Source organism: Homarus americanus, unplaced genomic scaffold, assembly GCF_018991925.1.
Source record: "Homarus americanus isolate GMGI-L3 unplaced genomic scaffold, GMGI_Hamer_2.0 scaffold28, whole genome shotgun sequence".
Classification (NCBI taxonomy): domain Eukaryota; kingdom Metazoa; phylum Arthropoda; class Malacostraca; order Decapoda; family Nephropidae; genus Homarus; species Homarus americanus.
This window is the reverse complement of record NW_024742238.1, coordinates 9,140,743-9,154,352: the sequence shown is the minus strand read 5'-3', so window position 1 is coordinate 9,154,352 and position 13,610 is coordinate 9,140,743. Positions and strand designations below refer to the sequence as shown.

The following is a 13,610-nucleotide window of genomic DNA, read 5'->3' as shown; positions in this document are numbered from 1 at the left end:
TTCCTTTAAATCAAACTGAAATTCAAGTCTTTATATCCTGCTTCTAAATATTATACAAGTACAGTATAGTATACTGTAGACCCTCATAACCAGAGCTCACAAAACCAGAGATTCTCAAGAAACAAGACATTTTCTTCCCTAAGTTGGGTTCAGTGTTCCTCCCTGGGTTAGGTTCAGTGTTCCTCCCTGGGTTAGGTTCAGTGTTCCTTCCTGGGTTAGGTTCAGTGTTCCTCCCTGGGTTAGGTTCAGTGTTCCTCCCTGGGTTAGGTTCAGTGTTCCTCCCTGGGTTAGGTTCAGTGTTCCTCCCTGGGTTAGGTTCAGTGTTCCTCCCTGGATTAGGTTCAGTGTTCCTCCCTGGGTTAGGTTCAGTGTTCCTCCTGGGTTGGAGTTCGGTGTTCCTCCTGGATTAGGTTCAGTGTTCTTCCTGGGTTAGGTTAAGTGTTCTTCCCTGGGTTAGGTTGTGTTTCTCCCTGGGCTAGGTTCAGTGTTCCTCCTGGAGTTGAGTTCAGTGTTCCTCCCCTGGATTGGTTCAGTGTTCTCCTGGATTAGGTTCAGTGTTCACTCCTGGGTTGGTTAAGTGTTCTTCCTGGGTTAGAGTTTGTGTTCCTCCTGGGTTAGGTTCAGTGTTCTCCTGGGTTAGGTTCAGTGTTCCTCCTGGAGTTGGGTTCAGTGTTCCTCTGGATTGGGTTCAGTGTTCCTCCCTGGGTTAGGCTCAGTGTTCCTCCCTGGATTAGGTTCAGTGTTCTTCCCTGGGTTAGGTTAAGTGTTCTTCCCTGGGTTAGAGTTTGTGTTCCTCCCTGGGTTAGGTTCAGTTTTCTTTCCTGGAGTTATCCATCTGTTACACTGGGATCAAGTCAAGTTTTGCTCCCACACACCCACACTAAACTCAGTTGAACATTGGTCTAACATATTAAATTCGCATAATAAAGAAAATACTGTAGGCATATGTTACATTAGAGACAATGATATTTTCTTTATTTTATTATTTATAAAGTAAAACCAACATTCAACTGAGTTAATGTGAGTGTGTGGAAGCAAAACTTGACTCACTTCACTAGCAGGCCCAAAGTAATAGATGGATGGCCAGGGACCCATGGAAGAAGAAAATCCTTAAAACCTGTTCAGTCTTGGTCCCATTGTTGACAGATTTGCGGGTCTATACCTGTACAGGTACTTAATTACATAGCAATCCTGTTGTGATTTTATTCATTGAACACATCAAGTCAACTATTTCCATAAATTTGTACAATTTTAGAATAATAAAATGTGAAAAAAAAAATAGTAAAATTACAATCTAACGAAAGACTATAGACTCTAATGTTAATGATGAATCTAAGAGTCCTCCTCCTTAGATCAAAGGGTTTTCCCCTCTTCCTGGGCAAAGGTTTAGGAAGAAAGTACCGTACAGTAATAAGACATTCAAATAAAAAGACCTACATAAGACTGAAACTAACCTATTTAAGAGATTTATCCCATTATAATCTTGATGAAACGTGTGTGTGTGTGTCATCAAGATGGAATAAATCATTGTTTGTTCCCCTTCTACAACAGGATATTCCTCTGGTTTATCCCTTTCACTTCCATAACATTTATAGTATTAAAAAATTATCTACTGTACCATACCTGCAGCTTTCTTCCATCCAAGGGAGGGTCTGGGGAATCCATCAGCCTTACATTCAAGTCTGGCATCACTTCCCAGGGCAAATGCCTTGTCTGTGGGCTCCACAATCCAGCGAGGTGGTACTGTTGCGATTAAACACATAGATCATGTCAGAATAATGTGCCTGAAGTGGTCAAGCAATATGTTGCAAGTGTTGCAGTCAAAACTTTCCTATTATATTAAATAAAAGAGGGAATTATCCTGCAATACTTGAAACTTGCTTTATGCCACATGAAAGTTTAGGGGTTGGGATTTAATATATGTCATGAAAGCAATTGTTAATTAAACATTATTTATACAGTAAATCCGATGCAAAAAAATTAAGTGATTTATTATTGAAAATCGTTACTGTACAACTGTACTCAAATATATATCATTTATATCATGAATATATCACTGCAAGTATAAGATATAATTCTTATTTCTAAAGTTTATACTATATATTAACAAGCAATAACTACACATGCAATCTCAAGAAAAGAAAACAAAGTAACTTAAAATTAATAGTTCTATTCCCATTATCAATTGTTCCCACAAACCTGTCACAAATTTGGTGAATTGGGTTAGGTTAGAAAGGGTCAGGATGGAGCACTAATATTTACATCTTTGTTAGTTTAGGCAAAGGTGCTATCACTGCTGGCAATCACTAACAATCCCATAAAAAAGTATACAATAGCCTGTGTGTCTTCCCTATTTTTGGAGGAGGATGGAAGTGGGTTTGTATGTCAGGTTTAGGGAATTAGAAGGATTAGTGATGGAAGGTGAAGCTCATGGGAACCTGAACAGGAAAGAACAACTTAAAGTAAGGTTTGTGTCTTGACTCATACTGTCTCGGAATCCTCTCACAAGATATACTGTAATCACGCAAAATTCTGAATATATATATATATATATATATATATATATATATGCAAGTAAATCACTGTAGGTGCGCGTGATCTAGGTATATGCTGATAACCACAAGGAAAGAATAAAACACGAAGTTCCCAAGAGCTTTCGCGTAATTCACATCTTCAGGGGTGAGTGCAGACTAAAGAGAAGTACAAAACAAGGTGTATATATACAGAGGAGGGTGAGACCAAGTCCACAATGGTCAGGTATTAGGTAATGACCCTACTAATCTTTAAATAGCACCGCAATGGTCGGTAGTCAGGTCAGAGGGTAAGGTGACCCAACCTTCTCACCTGGTTACAAATCTTCTTAATTAAAAAATTTTCCAGTTTGTAAATGCCATTACTCAAATTCATGTTGAAGGCTTCGGTATGTTTAATGAGACTAGATTCTATGATGTTCCTACTATCAATTGAATTACAAGGTAATATTGAGGAGGCATTATCCCAGTCAATGCAATGCTTGTTATCCCTCAAATGAACAAACAGAGCATTGGATTCCTGGCCTATCCTAACACTTGTAATTCATTTGATAGTAGGAACATCATAGAATCTAGTCTCATTAAACATACCGAAGCATTCAACATGAATTTGAGTAATGATATGTACAAACTGGACAATTTTGTAATTAAGAAGATTTGTAACCAGGTGAGAAGGTTGGGTCACCTTACCCTCTGACCTGACTACCGACCATTGCTATTTAAAGATTAGTAGGGTCATTACCTAATACGTGACCATTGTGGACCTGGTCTCACCCTCCTCTGTATATATACACCTTGTTTTGTACTTCTCTTTAGTCTGTACTCACCCCTGAAGATGTGAATTACACGAAAGCACTTGGAAACTTCGTGTTTTCTTCTTTCCTTGTTGTTATCAGCATATATATATATATATATATATATATATATATATATATATATATATATATATATATATATATATATATATATATATATATATATATATATATATATATATATATATATATATATATATATCAATTTGATTTCTTTAAATGATCAAACTGCACCACATAAAGTAGAAAAAGTAATACTGTGATTAAGAAATTATGTGGTAGAATGAATATTAAATGAAAACTTTTATGTACTGGTAATAAAGTACAGTATACAGTAATGGTTTTTTATCACATACAGAGTTTTCTGAGTGCCACTTCATCATTATAATACAGTACCTCATATAAGGATTCTGTCAACAGAATCTGAGTCACTACATCAAAAAATATACATAACAATTTATTGTCTAATGTTGTGCAGATCTACATGCTACTCTACAAAACATGCATTAAATTGTGTGAACTAATTAGTAAAGGAAATAAGGGAAATAAAGTATTTTCATATAGCTAACAGAAAATAAAAACTGTGGATAAGGTTAAGGAGTAAGGTTAGGTAAGTGTTATATGAGATTCTCCCTGTTCCTTCATTTCTTAGAGGTGAAGACATGTTTATAATCCAATTGGGTAGTGCCAATTTTTTTTCACAGCTAGCGGACACCCTCAAACGCATATTCAGTGTTCTAACATTTTTTTTCTGTTTCATATTATTAGTACATACACAAATCTAGCCAGTCATTAAAGCACTGAAGAGCAAAAAATTTTATCAGTGTTACTGATCAAAACCACACGACAAACAAACGAACAACCAAATATCAAGATCAAGATATTAGCAGACTTTTCAGACTTTAATCAATGTCACACACTTTTGTAATATTGAGGAGAATAAGCCCAAATGATACCAATGCAAAAATCCAATAAAAATTGTTGCTTTCACACATCTTGGGGTCACAAAGAACCATCGCCACTCAAAGAAAACGAGGTTGCGTAGCTTCTCTGATCACAGGGTTGTCCCAAGGTCTTTATCACATACTGTACTATACTGTACTTCACTAAGTGCCTAATACTGCCAACATCTTTATTTTTGCTACCATTCTTAACATAGATTAACTAACATGCACCTTAAGTATTCAGATAATAAAGTAAAATCTTCAATTGATGGAAATTTACACAGATATCAACTGGAAATTATTAGCACTAGGAAGACTGAGTGCACCTGGAGACAACCCCACACCAGATCCACATATGGAGTTCCTGGAGGCTACAGCCAAAGCCAACATATTCAATAAAAATTGGGTTAGTATCAAAAATAGGCTATAGGGTGCTGAGCTGCGTGGTTTTCTTATAACTACAGTATACCTGTATCTTAATATTTAAAATTTATTACAGTAAATACCGGTATATACATTTTTCAAAACTCTGACCCTGCATTTCACATTCTCTAAACTGAGCCCAAAAAAATAATTTATGTTTATCAATAATAAATAATTCATGTTTATAACATAGAGTCTGCAAGTACATACAACATTCAGGTAAACGAATGTGTGCAAATATAAAAACCTGAAATGTTCATGTGTAACAAAAGGTGTGTGTGTATATACAGTACAGTATATTCAGTACGTACTATACTGTATGTATAACTTTCTGTTATTATTATTATTATTATTATTATTATTATTATTTATATATATATATATATATATATATATATATATATATATATATATATATATATATATATATATATATATATATATATATATATATATATATATATATATATATATATATAATTTCCTGTTAATACTGTATTCATAAGAACAGTATGACTGAAGGACCTTACTGTTGTAAAAATGGAAGATGGATCTTGAAACCCTATTGTCTAGCAGTCCAAAGCCAGGTGGCTCCTGAAATTCAGGCTGCCTACTGAAGGATGATGGATTCTATACCATACCCTATAGTGCAAGCCAGGATTAAGCTGTAAAATAATTTTCTTTATACAGTTACTAATTACTCATTGGTCCCCATCACAAGACCAGCCTCCCATGAAGGGAATTGGGTGAAACAGTTACTCTTCAGAAGATACTAAGTACAGTACAATATTCTTTTAGCCACTGTGTCCAACCAGCACACTTCACAAGAAGGCTGCTCTTCTTTCGCCCCACAGGCCTTGTTGTGGGTCGTTTGACCTGTGCCCAGGTGGGCTAATTCCAATGTAAAAAAAAAAAAAAAAAAAAAAAAAAAAAAAATATCTTTAAATTCAAGACAAATTTGTTGCATGTACTTTGAAATTCAGTTCCAGCAGACTAATCCAAAAATCCAAGGAATGAGGTAGGGTGTCCAAACCACCTGGGTTTGGGCTCTACTACAAAACAGGATTCAGAGCCAATAATCCCTTTCTAGCATTTACCCTTAAGCCAGGCAGCTCTTATACTCAATAATCAGTAAGGCAAGAGAAAGGAGAAAGTGCAACAAAAAGTACCCCTGGGGAAGTCAATCTTGTTTTACTTGCACTCTATAAAGGCAAGGATGGTACTGTGCTGTAAACACCATAAGTCTCTCTTACCATAAAGTTAAGTGTTATCTTGGAACCTCTGGGAAATGACACGACTTCAGTAACTAAAGCCTCAATAATTAACAGATGGAGACAAATCTGGTGAAGTTGTCTCTAGTCATGAACCAGTTACATAATATATAAGTTAATAAGTGTAGGAATACTGTAGTTCACAAGAACAGAAAAGGGAATCTATAAGGTCCCCCCCCCACACCACTGATCCTACACCTAACCCACATTACTTGGGAAGCTTAGTGACCACCAGTAAATCTAAATGAGAAGTTAGTAAAACTAAGGATAGTGACAGAGCACCTTCTCTCTCCATCCACTTTATGAGAAAAAACAGGGAAAGAGACTGAAAGAGGATTTGAACAAAATTTATGACCTTGAGTATTTGGGACACGGGAAGAGATAGATAACTGCTCCAAATTGTCCTCATCTAGTAAGAAGGCACCAACTTCAAGGAAATCTCTACATGGACAGGCAAAACACAAACTAACAGCTTCTAGATACCATCCATTGCAAATTAAATCACCAAAGGATTAACTCCCAGAAAACAAATCCAATGGAAAGGTTCATCACTTAACCATTAAAAAAGTTATGGTTCTCTCTAGAGGAAACATCCACTCTAAAATTCAATGTTCTAGCAACAGGCTTTGTGAAGAAAGGATATGAAAGCTCAGTTGCAGCAAATAGTCACAGTGCACAGGTATCCACAGAACTTTCAGAGGGAATTTGAACTTCATAACTTCATTATTTCAAGGGAAAGCAAAGCCTTTAAGGGAAAGGAACAACAGTATCCCCCAAGTTAAGCTTTCAGAGAATCATTAAGCCTAACCTCAACTCTGATAGGAAGGAAGAAAAGCTGCCATAAAAGTAAGAGCCTTAGGAGGAATCCAAGTGACTCTCCTTAGTTTGTTCAGCCCACTGAATATCCCAATGCAACAATACAGTGGCTCCCTTTATGAACTGATTCCCAAATCATTCGTGAAGGTTTTGTGTAGTTCCTATAGGTTACTTTCAAGCCAAAATGAAGTTCCTTGAACCTATTAAGAAGCATCCTTCAAAACAAAGGTTGTAGATCACATCCCTTAAGTAAAGTTTTAAATACTGTATACAAACAAAATTTTTTTTAGCCATTCAGGTCAAAATTACTCCATAACCTACCGAGGCCTTTGGAACATGATACTGCTCATCTAATCCATCTAGTCCCAAAGAACCTCTCATATCTTTTTGTATCACCTTGGAAACCAAGAAACAAGTTCAACTTCTTGGCACTGTACAGTACTAAGAAAGTCTACCAACTACAGCAACAATCAACATAATCTCCCTGCTCTCTAAAGGTGCTTCCATAAACCATACCTCCACACTGATGGAGGAAGAAATGGCTTCATTATAATTATCTTCAGGTAATAAGATATGATACAATAAAGAAAGTGCAAGACCCCACCCCACAGGGTGGGAACAATGAGAAATTGAATTTCAAAATGGCAGACTGACCTTGGAATCAAATATGATGGACAGCAATTTTGGCACAAAATGTGTTGATTGGACAGACATGGCTAACATAATATCCCCTGACCTCTAGAGCCCAACTGTTGCACCAAGTCCACCTCAACTGAGGATGGTGGTGGGACAAGGAGGGCAGGGTGATTCGTGTACACAAAAGGGATAACATATATTAACTTAGGCTTGAATTACAGGAAGCAGTGATAGACCCCAACCCCCTGTACCCAGCATGTACAGAACAGTACAGTACTGTACAGTACCTGTACTACAAGTGCTGAATGGCTTAAGGGTGTATGTTAGAAAACAATATATTTTCATAATATTCTCAGCATTTTAACAGTTATACCAGAGCTAAATTATTCTACCACTGAACAGTGAGTGGCATCTACAATATTTATATCTAACTCTGAACCAGTAATGTCCTCCAGTACCATACAATTTACCAGTTTGAGATTTTTTTTTTTTTGCTTCCTGAAACTTACCGGTGAACTTCTTGACCTATGTGAATACTATTTGTAAATGTATGTATGTAACCCTTTTCATCAGTGTGTGTGTGTGTGTGTGTGTGTGTAGGCTCCATTAATACAGTAATAACACAAATGTTTAATTTGGTATTAAATTTTACAACCTTTTTCTTAAATATACTGATTGCTTATGTATATACTGTATAGATAAATAATATCCAGCTTTACATAAATCCTTTCAATTTCATTTTAACTAATCATCCTCATTTGTCTTTAAAATATGTAAGATGTTGTTCCAAGCAGCTCAACCCCTGCAAGATGCACACTGTCTCTCGTACCCTGGACTGAAAGTTCAGCTACAAAGGAGGTTTTTCCAGCGCAATTTTGCACAAGGCATTCGTAATCGCCACTATGAAGCCACGAAACACTGGCAATTGTCAATATAGAGGTTCTTTGGCCAAAGGTCTGTGAGTCAGTGCCCAGAGGGAGGTCACTGGCATCATTGTAGAGCCAGGAGATGTTCAACGGAGCGTCTCCTTCAGCTACCACGCAGATAATTTGAGCAAAAGCACCCTCACGTCCCGCAGTCTCAGGGAATTTAAAGGGCGCAAGTTTCGGTGGCACTGGAAAGGTATGAGGACGAATATGAAGACCAAACTTCGTAAAAAAAAAAAAGGAAAACCCAAGGGAAGGAATGAAGATGTAGGTGAAGTACAGAAAGGTTAAACAAAGAGATGATGATGAAAAGTGGTAATTATGACAATACAAGTGGTGAGAATTATATAGCAGCTGAAATAGGCAGGGAGCAGGAAGCCAGGTACAAAATGCCAAGTTCTTAAGAATCTTTACAAATACAGGTACTTAAATAAGCATCAGAAAATTTTATTTTAAAGTTGATGATTAAAATGAAGAAGAAAAAATGGGATGGAAGGAAATTATCAACAGAAATGGCAAAAAATGGCTTTACCTTGTTAGCTTTTTGGCAACTAAAATGCAAATTCAAAAGCATTATTAGTTAAGTCCCACCACTGAAGTTAGCATCCAGCCAACACAATTACACAAAAAAATTTCAACAAGCCCATGAGAACTAATGAAAACACCCACTAGTCTCAAGACCTTGTCACAGGTGTTTGTTCTCTAAGGTTGCATCAAAGAGTTTCACAAAATATTACCTTCATTTCTTTGGTTATAGAAAAGTTTTACAGCCCGAGTCTTAAAAATGACTCGCCAAAGTAAAGAAAAATAAATAAATAGAAAGATAAATGAAAACCAAGTACAATATAGCACATTAATGTCTGTCAGTAAGCAGCTGACTCATCTGATAAGCTGATTGGTAAGCAGTAATTAGGAAAGCAACATCACATACTGCATGTCATATAATAAAGAATATCATAAATTATCCAGCAGTCCATAGGCAAGCATAAAACACAATATCTGAGCTGAGGAGTGCAATATGCTAATAAGCCTTGCCAAGAACAATAATTTCTGATGATAAGGCTGCAACCCACAACCCTTGAAGATGACATGAATCTGACCACTAAATCCTCTTCCCTCTTCTAATGATTCTGCTTTGTCAGATGACTTCCTATTAGCTGTTTCTTATCAAAATGATCAATTAAGCATTTCAAAAAATGCTTCATAATAATAAAAAATACTGTATTCCCAGTCAAAGGTACTGGGAGGGGGCTCTAGCACAGCAACTGTGGGTGGATAACCAAACAGGTTAATTTGTATAATAATGTGAAGAGGAACAAGGAGAGAAGAGAATGATACCTAATAACATCCTAATCAATTTTGATCCATCACCAATGAGATCTCCAAAACCACAGTTATGAGGTCCCATGAAACAGCAAGAGCTTTAGAGAGGGAGGTTGAGAGCATTCAACAAAAAGCTCCTAGTCAAATACCATTGACAGTGAGTGTGGCAGACACCTGCACCTCTCCAGCACGGTTGGAAGCTTTACAAGTGAAGGTCCCTTGATGAGCCCCTTTCACTGGGTCCAGAGTTAAAATACTTGACCTCCCAAAATGGGCAATCTGTATCCCATCACCAGACTGTAGAGTGATATCATTGAAGATCCAAATCATATTTACTGGAAGATCACCCTTCTGCAGGACACAGTTGGCTTGTGCAAAATCTCCCTCATAAAAAACGGACTCACCAAAGTCAATTGGAATCAAATGGGGACGTTCTGAAATGGGGAATGTTTTGTATTTATTTTTTCTGCTTACAACAGTGAGATTACAGGCAATAATAATTTGACAGTTTGCAGAGCAATAGTTATTTTCAACTTAAGGCATTGACCAAAAGTATTACCGAATGGCCTCCACCACTCCACTGGTGGTACCGATATTCATCTCCACGGGATTTTGTAGTGTTTACTAAAACTAATATTTAATAGTACTGTACTGTATTTACAAATAAAAGCCACCATTTTATTAAGACTGCCATCCAAATAATCTGACCATCTTGACAGAGGTCTTCAAACATATAAGTATGTGATGAACACCCAACAGGTATATTTTTCATAGTTTTATATACGTATGTGAAATATCATGACCGCTGAAATTAGTGTTCTGTGATACATTTCCTTCAGATGCACAATAAGACATGGCACATAAATTCACTATACTGTACTGTACTGCACTGTACTATACTGTGCTAATATAAAGTAATTAATAAAATTCAAGATACATTGTGGTAACACCTAAATGAGTGAATTTTATGTCTGATATTACAAATTCACATATCATATAAACATTACATCATGAGTGGTGTTGGGAGGAATGGCACTAAGGTAATGGAGAGACAAATACTTCTTGGCTTGTGAAAAAAAATTGACTAAGATGCACTCACTCCTCTAAGAACCACAAGACATTTATTTATTTTAAACCAGACAATACTTGTCAAGCCTGCAAACGTTTTACTTTTTTCTTTCTGGGGGTTTAACGTTTATGGCACACAATTTAATCTTATAACACTCCCAATAAAAAATTCTAAATGGTTTTCTGTTGTATTAAATGTAAATTGTATCTTTAAGGGTACAAAATTACCAGTGGTGCTATGGATTAATGTCTTAAGTGTTGGAAATGGTGTGCTTTATGGTAAAGTGCAATGCTTTTTTTTTATTGAGGATTGAAAAGGCAAGGATGACCGATAACCACAATGTGGCCTCTTGTAATGGACATTTACATGTCAACACACAGTGTCAGACACCTGAGTGTAGTGTCACATCACACACATGTTGTGACAGGGTTGATAAATTTCTCCTCATATGTTTAGATATTTGTGAGTTAGGCAGGTGTTATGACAGTACCAGTGACTTATAAGATGTATGTCCTCTTGTATTAAGAACAAGGTGTTGCATCTCAAGTGCAGCTGTGAGTGACAATGGCTAATATGTGCAGTGATATTAATGACTTATATTTTGGTCAATTTAAAATCTGGAGATGTAAACACAAAGACCTCAACAAGAATAACACCAAACAGTATTTGGCTGACTCTGTTGTCATCATTTTACTTTTAATATAACTTCTAAAACTGTTCTAGCAGAACTCAGCGTGCAGTAGATCTTCACAGTTATTTTTAAGTTACACCAAAGGCTGACAGTTCCTCATGTTTAATACTCGTTCCATAGAAATTGTTACTGTACAACTATTTGGTTATCAAAGCAATGTTTTAGGTATTATTACCTGCATAGTAATCGAGCTAATCCAAAACATAATGTAAGGTCTTCATAAGAAAACACATCTGCGTTATGTACAGCATTACTGTGTGAATCTCTATAAGTACATATTTGATCATTATAACTAGACAACAAGCAGGCGAGACACTTGTGTTAAGTTGAGTCAAGTGTCCTACAACAGTGTGTGTATCAGGTATTTAAATGTGGTTTCTCCTTCACACTCACTCATAATAGTAGTGAAATTCAATTGCCATGTGGACATGTTTTAGACTTAATGATGCCCTTCTGCAGTATCTGAAGTTATGCCCAAGATTTTAAGAGTAAGATCTTACAAACCAATTCTTTCAGGTAAAATATAACATTGTAAAGGGTGAGGAAAAAATTACTGGAATTTGATTTTCTATATACTGAATTCCGAGTCTCAGTTATTGTGGAGGAACAGGGAGATGAAATATGCCCATCACCTATAGTGTCAACAAAAGCTGTGTACTGTAGTAGTTAGTACCCCCATCTTCACCAGGTCCATAAAGTTCCTCAGTGTACCATTAACAATCAAGTCTGCTTCTTCTTGAGCGCTCCCACCGGAATTTCTAGCAATACAGGCATAATTGCCCTGATGGTGTGCCCGAACGGGGTCAAGAGTCAATATGCTCGTCCTGGACCCCACACTAAGTATCTCCGTGTCATCAGTGTTGACAAGTTCTATGCCATTAAACAGCCATTTAATGTTGAGAGGTTGGTCGCCTTTTCGAAGGACACAGTTAGCCTGAGCCAAGTCACCCTCATAAAATGCTTCAGATCCAAACTCTATTGGTAAAATTTGAGGCGGTTCTGTAAGACAACACAAATTTTACAGTGATGAACCTCTAGTGTTATTTATTTATGCCACTCTGTTCTCAGTACAGAAGATGGCATATATCAGAACTATGTGTGTACAGGGGTGGGGAGGGTGGTGTGGTGTGGTGTGGTGTGGTGTGTGCACAAGTGGTTTTAAACTACCATACTAATTGTAAGTACTGCATATATGTGTGTGTGTGTGTGTGCGTGTGTGTGTGTGTGTGTGTGTATCTGTGAATATGAAGGTGCGTATTTTTGTGTGCTGATTAAGTGAATGAGAAACAATGATACAGTATACACATACATTAGGAACAGGGAGAAAGTAATTCCTAGTTCATTAAGAAGCAAATAGAACCAAATTCGAACAGGTTAGTACCAATATCCCACATACACGATTTTTGCAAAGCTCCACAGTGTACCATTAACTATAACAGTTGCTTCCGCTTGGGTAACTCCAGCATCATTAGCAGCACTACAACTATAGTTGCCTTGATGATGTGCCCGGACAGGGTCAAGAGTCAAGATGCTCGTCGTGGTGCCTAGGTTGTTAATTTTAGTATCCTTTGTGTTTAATAATTCTATACCATTGAACAACCACTTAATTGTTATTGGTCGATCACCCTTTCGAAGCCTACAGTTGGCCTGGGCTAAGTCACCCTCATAAAAAGCCTCCAAGCCAAAGTCTATCGGTAATAGTTCAGGAGGTTCTGTAAGAAAAATAGAACAACTTTCAATTTGATGACCTGTTTTACATCTGTTTTCACAATACAGCAGGAGGAACAGGGAGAGCATCAATCCTATGACTAGTAAAGCCCTTAAAGCCAATTCCTGAAGATGAGTTTGATCAGTACCCCCCATACAGGATCTCCACAATGATTTTCTCTACCATTAACAATTAGCTCGGATTCAACTTGTGTCATGCCGGCTGCATTAGTGGCCCTGCAACTATATGTTCCTTGGTGATGTGCCCGCACAGGATCAAGGGTCAATATGCTCGTTCTGCCACCAACATCAATGACCTTAGTGTCATCTGTCTGACTCAATTCTTTTCCATCAAACATCCACATGAAGGATACAGGACGATCTCCTGTTCGCAGTACACAGGTGGCCTGAGCCAAATCTCCCTCAAAGAATGTAGGTTCCCCAAAGTATATGGGCGT

The 13,610-nt window shown here is 37.0% G+C and overlaps 1 protein-coding gene across 50 annotated transcripts in view; it reads right to left on the bottom strand.

Annotated features, from left to right (window-relative positions):
- Positions 1-13,610, bottom strand: part of LOC121876609 (Down syndrome cell adhesion molecule-like protein Dscam2) — a 254,991-nt gene that overhangs the window by 69,000 nt on the left and 172,381 nt on the right. For 49 of the 50 annotated variants that reach the window (XM_042381873.1, XM_042381849.1, XM_042381861.1 and 46 more), the window contains exon 14: positions 1,624-1,743. In XM_042381873.1, coding sequence (XP_042237807.1) covers positions 1,624-1,743 — 120 coding nt within the window. Of the gene's footprint in view, positions 1-1,623; positions 1,744-12,869; positions 13,158-13,610 lie in introns of all 50 variants that reach the window. The other variant, XM_042381880.1, reaches the window with a different exon arrangement.